The sequence below is a fragment of the Anser brachyrhynchus genome (assembly GCF_964034855.1).
Source record: "Anser brachyrhynchus genome assembly, chromosome: 7".
NCBI classification, from domain to species: domain Eukaryota; kingdom Metazoa; phylum Chordata; class Aves; order Anseriformes; family Anatidae; genus Anser; species Anser brachyrhynchus.
In genome coordinates, this window is record NC_137701.1 from 41,811,617 (window position 1) to 41,826,041 (window position 14,425).

General features: G+C 37.8%; 1 protein-coding gene across 7 annotated transcripts in view; it reads left to right on the forward strand.

Moving 5' to 3' along the window:
• TANC1 (tetratricopeptide repeat, ankyrin repeat and coiled-coil containing 1) overlaps positions 1 to 14,425 on the forward strand; it is a gene marked incomplete at its 3' end in the record, with an annotated part of 95,227 nt that overhangs the window by 43,221 nt on the left and 37,581 nt on the right. For all 7 annotated transcript variants that reach the window (XM_080600010.1, XM_080600009.1, XM_080600006.1 and 4 more), the window contains 3 exons: positions 7,484 to 7,585; positions 9,775 to 9,896; positions 11,542 to 11,731. In XM_080600010.1, coding sequence (XP_080456136.1) covers positions 7,484 to 7,585; positions 9,775 to 9,896; positions 11,542 to 11,731 — 414 coding nt within the window. The remainder of the gene's footprint in view (positions 1 to 7,483; positions 7,586 to 9,774; positions 9,897 to 11,541; positions 11,732 to 14,425) is intronic.

Here is a 14,425-nt window from a genome sequence, read left to right on the forward strand (position 1 = left end):
GAACATTGCTTGAATTGGTAAACTTAGAGCTGTGTAACTAAAAAATATTCACGTTCTTACAGAGATGATAGTTGATTGCACTCTAATTTAGGAGGGTCAATTAAAAGAAAGAAAATACTGGTTTATAAAGGAGATTCCAAAAAATGGTTGTTGGACTTTATGGTGTGAATTAAAGAGACTGCTGTTGCCTTTGAAGTAAATGTTTACTGAGCTAAATTGTTTGTACTACCATGCTTGAACAGAGATAGGAAGCAACTTCTGTTTTTAAAGGCATTAGTGAATGCAGAGGATGACTGCAGGAAGAGACTTCCATAAATGCACAGTGGAACTTTTAGTTAGTTTTAAATTAAGCATAAATTAAGAGTTTTAATCAATAAACGAATTAATCAGCATGCCTGACACTTGAGAATAGACTAGGTAAGAGAACTAGTTTCAACTAAGGCTTCAGGTTTGTGCTCCAGTCTTGAGATCATTTGGAAGCAGTTCCTTTTTGCTATTTGCATGAACCTAAGCAGAGAAAAGTGGGTTTCTTAGGGTTCCTGGGATAACTCAAGTTGAAAGGGATCTCAGGAGGTCACTAAGCCAACCTCGTGTTCACAAAGCAGGATCAGCTATGAGGTAAGGCTCAGGACTTTATCCAGACTGGTCTTGAAAACTTTTCAATGGTGTAGAGTACACAGCCTGTCTAGGTAACTGGTTTCAGTGCTTGACAGACTAAGTACACCAGCCTCCAACCCAACTATTCCGGTGTTTCTCCAGTGAACTACTTCTAATTATAACAGCTCTTTTTCATGTCCTCGACTTCTCTGGCCAGTTCCACATCTGGGCAACCTTTTGTTTTTGTAGCGTCATCCCAGCATGCCCAGCAACGTTTCTGAATTCCTCCTTTGCTCCTGCTACTAGCTCCTGTATACCATCTTTTTGTATTGAAGCTGAGTCATGAGCCAAGTCAATCTCCTGTTACATATATTTGTTCATCGTAGTATCAGGACGGACTGGTTTTGTGCTTGGAAAGAGTCTATTATTCATAAAGACCCGCCAATTTCCTGAGTTCTTTCAACCTTCAGAGCCATCTCCCGTGGGATCAGACCTACCATTTCCTTGAGTAAGCCGAAGGCAGCTCTCCTAAAGTTCAGGCTTTGTCTGCACTCTGCCATTTGTGTTCCTCACTCCTACCTTTCTTGAAACCCACTAGCTGATGATCACTACAGCTAAGGCTGCCTTTGATTATCATATCCTGACCCTGTTTGTAAATAGCAATTGCAGCTGCACATTATCCTTGGTAAATCAATCTGGTATATGTATCAAGTACATGTATATCCTTGACACCCTCCCGAAATCTCGATAGTTTGTGTCCTGTCACGATGCCCTTCCAGCAGACTTCAGGAAGATTACAGTATCCCATAAGAGCCAGGCAGCGTCTGTGACCCAGAGACTTCCTGGAGTTCTTTAAAGAAAATTTTGTCAGGTTCTAGTTGTGCTCTAAGGAACTAGAGAAAGAAGTAGTTTTTCTGTCCATAGCAGGGAAACTGATTCCACTGTAAGAAAGAATAGTTAGTGGGGATATTGGCAAATATAGCATAATGGGAAACAATCATTATTGACTTCTTAAAGGAAAGTCATGGGCCCCCAGAATTGTTGGAATTCTTTGAAGGAAATCATGTAGACAAGTGACATCTTAGGTGGTGAAGTCTCCCTGGATTTCTACGGGGACCTCTGCAAAGAAGAAATTGAAGAAATTTAACCATTATGAGGTAAGACAAAATACCTTAATTTTTATATTTAAATAGTTACACAGAGGATCATACGCATGCTGGAGGGAACATGCCAACAGTTACAGAACTCTGCTGAGATTTAAACTGTTTAATGTATTTATCAACTGAAAAAGGAATGCATAGTAAAGTTGTGAAGTGTGCTGGCATTGCTAAGTTATTCATGGTGAATGAATACATAGGTGACAGAATAGCAGGTTAAGTTCAGTCAAGGTGAATATAAATGTTAATGGGGGGGGGGGGGGGGGGAATCCTGCAAATTTCACATAATGTTGATGAGAAAGAAAGCCAGTTCAGAGGATTAGGAAGGAGATGGCCATGTTGCAATAATGCTGTGGAAAGATCAGCTCTTCAGCAGTCAAAAAACAATCCTAACAGTAAAAAAGGAAAGAAATAGATCATAAGACGAAGAGAGTATTGTTATACTATTGTATCAGTCTGTTGTTCTACCTCAGGAAGATTCTGGTGATAACAACTTTAAAAATCTATAGTTCCACTAGGAAAGAGCTAGAGTAGGGCAGCAGGAATGACTAAAGTTGTGGAATGGCTCTGAATGAGAAATGATTTAAATTGATTTGACTGGCATTTTTCTGCCTGGAAGAAAGGCAAGTGGTGGGAAAAGGAGACTCTGGTTACTGTTTCATGTATATTTCAATATTGTGTTAACTTGTAAATTTTGTGGATGCTGCAGATTGGTAAAGAAATGACTGGGTAAGTTCGTGGAAAGAAAGTCCATCTAGCTCTTAAATAGAAAGGGACCACTTCTGATTCAGGAAACTATAAGCTTCTAAACAGAAGTCAAGAAAAGTGTACCGGGACAGTATGTTTTCCATAATGTAGATTATCATAGAATCATTTAGGTTGGAAAAGACCCATAAGATCATCAAGTCCAACCATTACCTAACACGACCAAATCCACCACTAAACCGTGTTCCCATGCTGTGGGATTCTTCTCTGGTGTTTGATGCTGATAAAATAGTGTCCCAGATGAACCCTTTATCAGACTCAATACAATTATTCTACACTTCCGGAAAACAGCTTCCATTTTGCAGATACATTTTGTCCTTTTGGTACAAAAAGGAACTTTTTTTCCTTTTTTCATGCATTAGTATGTGTGTCCTCTTCTAGATTAGTGCATGAAAATGGACTTAACTGTAAATTTTCCTACATGTAATGTTGTGTATCAGACTTGAAAGTACTCTAAGTCACTACTAAATCAATTTGTGAGGAAAATTCAACTAAGCATCTGCTCCACAGCCTAAAATGTGAGTAGTAAAAATACATCCTGAAGATACTTTAATTTTAATCTGTTATATGACTACATGTTGTTCTGGTTCTTTTAGAGTGGCTGTTTGTTTGTTGTTCAACTTTTGATACATTTAACTATGCTCCTGCTTACAAATAATAGGTTTGGACTATTGTCTCCTTAAAGAATGTGGTTTTGTTCCAAAGGAATGTATTTTTAGCTGTTTTCACTAAGGCAAATACCCCTTGTTTTTGTTATGAAATAGTGCTGAAAGGGCACCCTCTGGTGATAGTTGGTAACTAAGGTTTCTTTTGGTTAGAAAAATGTTACCATCTCATAGTGTCTAGGTAGAGGTATAAACGTATGTTTACATATGCCTTAAATTCCATGCCCTGTATTCCTTAGCTAAGAAATTAGGTTAGCACCATACTCACATATTCCACCTCCAGGTGGAAGTCTGAAAGAAAAGGTAGTCCGATAATGAAATTCCTCAGTGTTGTAGAACCAAATCATCTACCTGTGGAACAATGTATGTAGGCCTGTGATGTAGCAGGTCACATATTTTTCTGGTCCCTTGGAGTGTGATGGGAAAACGTGTTACCCTGGGGAGCCTGAGGCCAAGATGTAGAGAATTACAACTTTTCTTAAAAGTGGACATTGGCCTTAAACTACCCTTGGAAACGAGCAAGAAATCAATGCAGATTTCGGAGACCTATTGTAGTGTCTGAAGCTACTGCCAAAATGAATCATAGAATCATTTAGATTGGAAAGGACCCTTAATATCATCGAAAGTCCAACCACCAACCTAACACTATCAAATCCACCACTAAGCCATGTCCTTAAGTGCCACATCCACACGCCTTAAATACCTCTGGGGATGGCGACTCTCTGGGCAGCCTATTCCAATGCCTAGCTACCCTTTCCATGAAGGAATTCTTTCTGATACCTAATCTAAACCTCCCTTGGCACAACTTGAGGCTGTTTGTCAAGGTATGGGACACTTGGTATGGCTACAAGTGTCATAGCTTGAATATGCTGTGTTTCACGATAAAATATGGGTTGTCTCAGAGAACTTTGGGATGCTCTTGAATTTTGAGCCAAGTAGAAGATGACTATCTGAGGACTTAAATTGTAGCCAAGAAAACCACATTATCAAAAGCTGTGTGGTATAGTTAACATCAATCCTGCAGTCTTTCCCTAGTGCTTTCCATATGGTATTTGCTTTGTTTGTGAGGGAGATCTGCTGACCAGAAAAAGGAGGAAAAACTGAAAAACAGAAGTGCAGTCCAGAGTTGTACTCTAGCATTAAGGAGGATAAGAGGAGGGAAGCAAGCTTGCTGGAGTTGTTTTTGCACGGTGTTCACCTTGCACACCACATACTAAGAATAATTATCAAGAGACAGTTCTATTTTATCCAGCACTTTGAAGTATTAGACTCTGTGAGAGTAATTACTCATCCTTCTGTTACTGGTGGGAGAGGAAGAAGCTGAGACCTAAAGGAGTGAAGCAACAAAGAAGCAATTGGGATGGTGGTAGTAGCACAGTGAGGTGGTTGTCCCCTAGGACTGAAATTCAGTTTGCTTCTTTTGTTGTTTGGAGCTTTTTTTGATCATTTTCCTCTGAATCCAATACGTTATAGGCTATTTTATTTTAAAACTATCGGAGTATCGTGAACTGCACTTGGTTTACAAGCAACTATCTCTAGCTTTCTTGAAGCTTTCTGGCTTTCGTGAGAGGCACCAGTCAGTGCTTAAATCCAGAGTTCTGGCACTGCATTACAGCGTAGACAGGGAAGTAACTGGGACTCAGGTCCTGAATGGGAGTGTTTCCTGGCCTACTGCTGTATCACTTCTCATTAACAGTAAGTTCAAGTGTTTGCAAAAGGCCTTCCATTATCCAGTCCTTAGTTCTGCAACTGGCAGAGGCAGGAAGTGAAACTACTTGGAAACTGCAGAGTTTAATAATAATAAAATCCACGTTCTGCCGCAGTGTTATAGCTTGCTTCTTACAAGGCTTATTGGGTTTGAGTACTATGTATTATTTTACTGATTATTTCCTGTTTGAAACAAACACTACCCCCCCAAGACAACGAAGACAAAAACCACCAAGTAGCCTTGTCAGTAGTTTGTTATGGAGAAATATAAGAAATATATTTGTACTTGAATATCACCTTCTATCAGCATGGGATTGTTGCTGATGAAGGGGGTTTCTTGGAAATACATCTGTGGAACTTGATTCTAGAGCTTCAGTTGCTTAATGCTTGTCAGTGCAAACTTAACCAGTTTGACCAGAGAAGACGCTTGACTTGAGATCTTGGATTTTGTTTTGCTTTCAAGTGTATCATAAATTTGACTAAATAAAAAATCTGACAGGAATGTTTGTTGAAAGCCAAAGGTTGCCATGACTTGAAAGCTGAGTCACTGTAGCCTTTGATTTTCTCTTTGGTAAGTGCTTTCAAAAAAGACTTCTGAATGTAGTTTTAATTCTGGCTTATAAACATCATCAGTAATGTGGAAACTGTAATGCATGTATGTGAAAGATCTGGGAAACAAGGCATGTGTAGTATGCTGTTGATAATTGTTAGTGCTTAAGAATTTTAGTAATAATTACATGCTCCTGATGAAGATTGAGATCCTGCTGTGCTGTAGATTTGTCGAAGTCTGGTGTCTCTTCCACTGAACCTAAACTACAGAGTGAAATGTAGTGGGAAACCAAGAGTGGAATACAGTAGGAAGTCAGAGAAGAAGAGCTTTATCAGAGAACAGAAATAAAGTAGGGAAATAAGAGAAAGTGAGCCTGGCTGGGGAATGGAGTTGCACTGAGATGGTGCGAGGGAGTACGCTTCCGACAGTGAGCTGGGCTGGGACTTGGAGTCCTGTTCAAACGATAGTTTGGAATGGGTAGGGTGGAACAAAAGCTTGTGGGGAGCCCTATCATTTCAGGATCCGGAAGACCACCAAAGAGCATGGCAGTCCTGGGAGCCAGTACTTCCTCTGCTGTCAGACAGTATTTGAAACTGTCAAAGGTTCCCTTTGCAGTGCTTAAATGCTCTTTAAATACATTTACATGAATACTTCTGTTCAACTCTGGCTTCTTTTAGTTAGATGGGGACAAATGGGGCTCAAAAGAAGGGTAAATCATTATCTGTTGTCAGAGCTGGGGAAATTCTCGAAATACCTCTATTTCAGATTTTTTAAGTCTAGTAACTGACTGTGTTTCTAGGGACTTCTAGCTAATACTTAGTTTGCTCTGAATGAAACATTAGAATCACAAACTACACCTCCAGCTCACTAAAACTTTGAAAGTTTCAAGTGGCTTTATTAGACACATTACAAAAAAAAAAAAAAAAAAAGGATTGTACTAGTGAAAATTTAAGACAAAAATTCAGGTTTAGTACCTTCAGTTTTCGGTACCACAGATGATGATATTTCCACTCCCTATTCCATTTAAATATCTTAGCTTTCCAATGTGTAACTTTGCAAATTTCCCTGTTTATACTTTTCCAAAACTCTCAGTGTTGCAAATGCTTTTATTGTTATAAAATTCTACTGACGTATTTTTTCAGGATGTGGATAAATACATGGTAGAGTTTCAGTTCTATGACGTATCAATGTAGCAGCCTACCTTCCAGTACTATCAATTATTAAATTAAGATGAAAATTTCTCCTTTGCGTTTGTAGTGCAAGCAGATGTTGATGTAATAGTACCAGTATGCTTTTTCTGTTAAACCTTTAGAGGGCAGCATCGTTCCCTTTCAGTTAGATACTTTGCTGACCAGAAGCACAGTTGTGTAGTTAACATTTCCTGCAGTTGCTACTAACCTACTAACCCATGTTCGGCAAAAACCAGGTTCATAAACAGCCTGAAACCAAAGCATGAAGCTGAAAGGGAGAGCAAAGAGGAAATCAATTTAATTTTTTAAAAGTGGGTTTGTGTGTGTGTGAATGCACTGCTCTTTTTAATAGTAGAGGTTGTGTATTTAAACTTAATATAAACTGGGAATGCTATTGTTTTATGAAAGCAGAAATTTTTAGTGTGATTTTTAGTGCACTAATTTTGCAAACTGTCTGCCTGTAGGATTTCTCGCTTAGTTTCAGAGATACTCCTAACAATATTATCTTCTTGTTATAATGGAAAGTGAAAGCTCTACAAAGGAGGCCCACTGGAAGTTACCTGAGTTTGAACATGATAAAGTCACTCACTTTATATATACTGGAAACTTTCAGGATTGTCACAGCAAGCAGACTGGTTTGATTTTCTGGTGGGCTTTATGTTCCCAGAAGCCCGAACAGAGCATTTCTTTCTCACTAGTGCGGAAGTACAACAGCTCTTGAGTTCTTACAGTAGCAGCTCTGCGTGTAAGAACTAGTTCCTCTACTTTATTTCTCTCTGAGGATAGACACTTTACATTTGAAACTTCTGGTCCATCAGGAAAAATTTGATACTCAGCTCTTTCCTGTGGCAGGTCCGATCAGGAAGCCCAAGTATGTGGAAAGTCCTAGAGTGCCAGGTGAGGCAGGTCTACTGCTGAGAAAAGGAGCAGAGCAAGGAGAACCCAGTCAAACTGGTAAGAATCTGTTCAATGATACTTGGTTTAGAAGAACAGCTGTTCATTTCAGAGTGATACAAAGGATCCTGCATTATAGTGAAATTTTGTTTCTCTGTTTGTAAGAGTTTGGCAAATTCCATGTGCTTGTTGTAAGGAGGAAATGCTTTCCATTATACTTACATGATCTTTATAACTGTCTCAATTCGTGGAATTGTATGTGTACTGCAGGTAAAGCAATGTTGACTGTTGCTGATTACTACGTATTGCAAAGGCCAACTAGAATTTTTTTTAATTTTCAATGTAAACTGATTCCAAGTGTGTATCTCTGCACTGGATACAGTGCTTCATTTTAGAAATTTTGTAAAAGCTTGCTAAATAAGAAGTCAGTAACAGCAGACTTCTGTGCTGGCAAAGCTGGTAAAAGCTAATTCTCTAAAGTTAATTGCAATTTTTGAAAAGTTTCATGTCCGTTAAATTGACTAGCATGTAACAGAGTGTAGCTTTGACAGTGAATGTCATAGCCAAAGCAAAATTACCAATAACTTGGTATATGACTATATGCACCATAGCATGGATTTCACGTGTCTTATATTATTTTATATTATTTTTTGCAGTTTATCAGGCCACATTAAAGTCATTGCATGTAGCTGGTCAGGTTCCAGCTGAAAAATTTTTGTTTTAGCTTTTGCTTCAATTCTACAGTATAAAAGCTACACTTTTAAAAACAAATAGTTCCTTTAGGAGAAAAACAAAACAAACAAAAAACCCACTTATTTTTAATAATTAATAGTGAAAATAGAGCTCACTGTAAATTTTTTCACAATCTGCTCTTTTATGCCGTATTTGATATGTTACAGTCAGCCTGGGCACTCTTATGCCTTCATCTTAATAGCCATGTTGGTGCAGGCATTAAAGTTTTACACACATCCTGGACAGCTTGTAGACCTTATTTCCATCTAAAGATCATCTCATAATAATCCTCCTCTTGACAGAGTTGTATTCCCAGACAGAGAGAATGCTAAAGGTCAAAACTGAATTCTAGTGTTTAAGGATTAAACAATGATTGGTGGGCTGAACTCCTTTGACTCTTGGATTTTATCTTTGCTGCTGAGCTGACATTCTTACTATGCATAACATTTGCTCAATCCTGTAAAAGGTTAAAATTTGAATATAATATTTATTTTTAACTGTTCATAGGAATGAAATAGTTAAAGCTTTTGCATCTCAGAATGTTTTGCAAATTGCCATGTCTTGGAATACTTGACTGGAAAATGCGTTTTCTTTATAATAATTGTCATTTTGATTATTACAGTTATCTTTAAAATGGTAATACTGGCAATTAAAGTGTTTGTGAAATCAGCTGACTTCAAAAAAAAAAACAAACCATTTTGTAGATTTCCTCCTTTTAACGTTATTGAAGAAGTCATAGAATTAGATCTTCCAGAATAAAAACTTACACTGTCGACAAAATTAAGAAATATGTATATTTAAGTAGGCACTGAGCTAAAGTGAAATAAATAAGGATGTTCAACTAGTGAAATGTTCATGTTTGGAAGCTGAGTTTTGCATCACTCAGGGAAATTGAAACACTGAAGTAATGCTTACTGGGTAAACTGTTCAGTTCAGTTAAAATTACTGTTTTCTCTGTTTTTCTTACAATCTGCAACTGGGGGAAGAAAGTGTCATTTCTTGCAAATCCCACTGAACATCAGTGGTTAGATATCATATGTTTTTTTGGTTAAAAAAAAAAATAATAATAAAATAAAAAAATCCTGTTCAGCCATGTATTTAGCTTAGTGAAGCCATAAAGGAAAAACAAAAGTAAAGGAACAGATTAGTCATAGTTTTTCTGCTCTGCTTTTTGGTATTGTAGAAGGTAATGCAACTTAAACAATTGCACTTTAACCATTTCTGTTTTGATTGGTGGGCATAGGGGTGGTGTTTGGTTGGCTTGTTTGTTTTGTTTTGTTTTTTTGTTTTTTTTTTTCATCCCCTAGATTTGTGCAAATATGCAGAGAATCCAAGAACCACCAACAATTTTAAGTCTAAAAGGCAAAAAGTTTAAATGGCATTAGCTTCTCTGTTAGATATACTGCTGAGAGAAGATCCAGTGTTTACATTTGATTGTATTTTTTCTGCCTCTTGTAACATTTTCCAAATACGAGACTAATTTTAACCAACTTCCCCCCCACACCCTGTCTCCAAAGCAAAACCTGATAAAGACTCGAGCTGTTCTCCTGCAGCACAAGAATTGATGACAAGATTGGGGTTTTTACTGGGAGAAGGAATCCCAACTTCTGCTCATATAGAAGAGAAAAATGAAGCCATGGTAGGATAACAGAAAACAACATATTTATGTTCATCTTGCTTCTGAACGGACTCATGTTATTTCCTTATTTTCTCTGTTTGCTAATTGCAGTTACTTGATAATTACCAAAATATAATCTATGTTAATAGGCATACGGTAATGGAATTGTAAATGAATTATAACAATCAAGTTACACGTTTTGTTTTCTTTTAATTGTGGGTTGATCTTGCATTCTTTCCTAAAAAAAAAAAAGCTGAAAAAAAGAATAGACTCATCAGTCTTGGAGGCTAAGTCTAAGCTACTATGAATCTGAAGAGCAGCTAGGGTTCTTTCTGCATTATTTCAGTATTTAGGATTTTTTCCTGGTATTCTCAGTGATTTATGAGAATGGAAAATTTCAGTGGTTTGCTAAAATGGTTGCATGTTTTGGGGACATCCTTTCCTTTCCAAGAAGTTCACTTCTGATTGAAGGTTTTTATTGTCATTTAGGAGTAGAACTGGGGAGAATCGAGTAGCTCGTAACTGTATGAAACTCATCTGCTAACCTAAACTGCTTACTACCAATCTCTTTCTCTTCCCTTTCTTCACTTACTGTCCCAGGCCTCAAAATTCTTAGTGCATTGGATTCCAGTGATAGGAAAGGGTGAATAAGATTGCAGTACCAGTGTTTTTAACACAAATATAGACTGGGTAGATGATGGATTGAGATCCACCCTGAGAAGGACCTGGGGGTGTGGCATGTTGGTGGATGAGGAGCTCGATATGAGCTGGCGATGTGCACTTGGAGCCCAGAAAGCCAACCGTATCCTGGGCTGCATCAAAAGCAGCGTGGGGCAGCAGATCAAGGGAGGTAATTGTCCCCCTCTGCTCTGCCCTCATGAGACCCTGGTTGGAGTGCTGTGTTCAGCTCTGGGGCCCCCAATGTAATAGGAAGGATGTGGAAGTATTAGAACGAGTCCAGAGGAGGACCGCAAAGATGATCAAGGGGCTGGAGCACCTCTCCTACAAAGGCTGAGAGAGTTGGGGTTCTTCAGCCTGGAGAAGAGAAAGCTGTGGGGAGACCTTGTAGTGGCCCTCCAGTACCTGAAAGGGGCCTACAGAAAAGCTGGGGAGGGACTCTTTGTTGGGGATTGCAGTGATAGGACAAGAGGGAATGTAATTAAACTGAAATAGGGTAGGTTTAGATTAGATGTAAGGAGGAAATTCTTTACTCTGAGGGTGTAAACTGGAACTGGTTGCTCAGAGAAGCTGTGGATGTCCCATCCCTGGAAGTGTTCAAGGCCAAGTTGGATGGGGCTTTGGGCAACCTGGTCTAGTGGGAGGTGCCCATGGCAGGGGGTTGGAATTAGATGGTGTTTAAGGTCTCTTCCAACCCAAGCCGTTCTATGATTCTATGAAATCTGCCTCACTGCAGCTCTTCGAGTTAATCATGAATTTCCCTTTTTTGTTTGGGAATAACGAGCAATATTTTAGACTTCTAAGACACATTATAAGAGTTATCTGAAAACATGTCAATAAGGCTCCCAATCAAGATAAGCATTCGTTTCTTGAGGTTTTTCCTTGGAAAATGGTTTCTTTGCTTTGTTTAACCTTGTTGCTTCTAATTTTCAGCACAGTATTTTACTGCCTTCTGTGCAATAACTATTCATTTTTCTTCACACTGCAGTGTACAATAACCAGTCAAGGAGTCAGTCCATGTTCTACCCTCACAAGCAGCACTACATCACCTAGCACTGATAGCCCATGCTCAACTCTCAATAGCTGTGCTGGCAAAACAGCAGCCAACAAAGGTAGTCCCTGTGGAACCATTAGCAGCCCTAGCTCCACCCTGGAGAGCAAGGACAGTGGAATTATAGGTAAGCATCCTAATTAGTAATGCAATTAATAGAAATTAACCTTCTCTTAATACTGCAGGTTTGAATAGCTGCTTCATGACAGTGTTTGATTTTTATGCCATAGCTGGATCCCATTCCATGTCCTCTGTACTTGAAAATTGAAATCCTATTTCTTGCCTGTAACAGTCGCTGTTGTTAGATGTGCGTTTCTCTTCTTTTGCTTTCATGGTGCAGTTCTAATTTCTGCATGTTTTCCTTTTAAAATAATTTCCTCTGTTGTGCTCCAATTACTATTTTTACTTCTTCCATTGTATTTGCCTCTACAATGCATTTCCTAATAGTGAAGGACAGAATACGTTGAAGCTGGTTGGATTTTCAGTGGAGGAAAAATTAATTAATGCTAGCTGTTGCGAGGATAATCCAAATAAAGCTGTTTAGAAACAGTTCAGACATCAGAGTAACTGGCATGAAAGCGAAGTGTAAATGGGGCATCAAGGAAGAGGTGAAATCGTGGGATCCTCTGCAAATTGGATGACTGAACTGAGGCTATATACGCATATCCAATTTGGTGTCAGCTATCATTAGATAGCTTTAGCAAGTCTTTTCTGTATAAAGAAAAGCTATGAATTCTTTGCTGCCTTGTTTGTACCATCTTCTCTATTTCTGCTCCCTTCCCTAGTGAGTCCTTATCAGTAAAGCTATCTTCCTATAGCTTCCTATCTTCCTATAAAGCTTTGAGTGTTCAAATGGCTGCTTTGATATTCTCTGGACGGCCAGAGTAAGATGTAAAAAGCATAATTTTAGAGTTGTTATAAACTGTTGTAAGAAGATTTATCCTTTGTTGATTTAGTCAGTTTTTTAGAAGAGGCCAATTGGTTGAGGAGTTGGTATTTAAAATTGATTTTGTAACAGCTGTTAAGCTTAAAAAAAAAAAAAAAAAAGTGGGGGGACAGGGGGAGGGGGAAGGAAGGACACAGTGTGCCCCCTAACCTGAAGCTTTCTCAATCTACAAAAGCAAACTTCCAGTTTTATTTAGCTCTAGCAGTTTGAAAAAATTTAGGGATGCTGTAAAAGAAAGCAATTCTAAATCTTAAATGCCTCGATTTAACAATATAAACTTAAGTAAGTCATGTTATTGTCTTTGTGAACTTACTAATTTTTTAATTGCAACTTTTGTTAATAGAAGGAGTTGCAAGTGAAAGTGGTATCTGCCAGCCTGCCTGCCTGCTGTTATGTATAGTAACTTGATTGTTGTTGTAGTACTTGCCACATACTGATAATATACGTTTCCTTAACACAGTTAAGAACGTATTATCAGTACTTCTTGGCTAGTACTAATACACTTCACTCTGGCTTTATAGATGTTCCTGAATTTAATTATAAAGTGAAGTAATTAATAGTAGTCATATGTTATGGCATAACATCGTTTTTACTGGTCATTTACCCTAAGAGAGATGGTTATCATGGGTCAAAAGTCTCATTTATGTAACACCTTAGAATATCCCAAGTTGAAAGGGATCTACAGGGATCATCGAGTCCAACTTCTGTATTTGTATAACATTTAAGTACTTTGTTTTTAGGAAATTATTTTGTGAACTTCTTCCATAGCAGATTTGCTGCTCGTGGATTCACAGATCTGTAATTGCTTGACTTGAGAATAGAATCCGTTAGTTTTAAGCTTTGTCAGACTTCAGGGATTCCTGCTTCAATTACACTAGTGCAAGTATAAAACAAACTGAAATGATGGTACAAGTGTGTATATTGCTATAAAAATACAGCAGTGTATGACTACAAGAGACAGTAATGTCTTCTGTTTCAAAAAATATTTATCTGTTAGTATATTTCAGTCATTTCCTTGTTTAATGTTTTATAGCGACTTTGCTTTTTTTTAATAGAATAGTTCAAATCAGTTCTGTGAATGACAGATTTGTGAGAGCTGTACAATTACAGCAAAACAGGTTTCACAGATAGGACATGGTTACAAAGACAGTTCTACCTTCATAACTACACCAGTGCTTTACTAACACTGTGATATGTAAATATGTAGATATTAGGCAATTCTACTTGGATATGTTTCATAAAAATTTAGGATTTCCGCTTCATTGGTGATGTGGTCAGCCCAATGTAGAGTTGTCACATACATACCTGTAACACTTAAAATCTTAGCCTGTGGGGAGTCCACAGTTCACATAGATATTATTTGAACAAGCATCGATTGACTGTTATTTTTTCCCTTGGTGCCCATTCATCCAATGTTATATTTTTCTCTGTTGCATACATTCATATATAAGCTAGCAGTTATAATGAAATACTTTGTAGAAGCTGGGTCAAGGTAAGAAGTGTATAATGTGATGATCTTTAACTTTAGTTGAAGTTAAGTTGTGAAGTTTTGATAATACACTATTTTCTTTCCTCTCCCCGGTTCAAAGAATGAAATAAATACAAAAAATCTCCCAAATCAAACCAAAACAGGGGAAAAAAAAAACCACAACACTTTTCCTGCCTTATCAAGCTTCTTCTTTTTTTCATGTTTTATTTCCCCTTATTAATAGTTGTTTGATTGTTAGTCTAGACCTAACTTTTTTTCCAAGATAATTTTGAATGATTAGGTGTTCTGTCATACAGACATGCTGTTCTCATTGATTTAGGTGAACTTTCAAGCATTCAAAATACAGAGTGATCGCTTAAATATTTGTTGTTCAAATATTTTGTGAA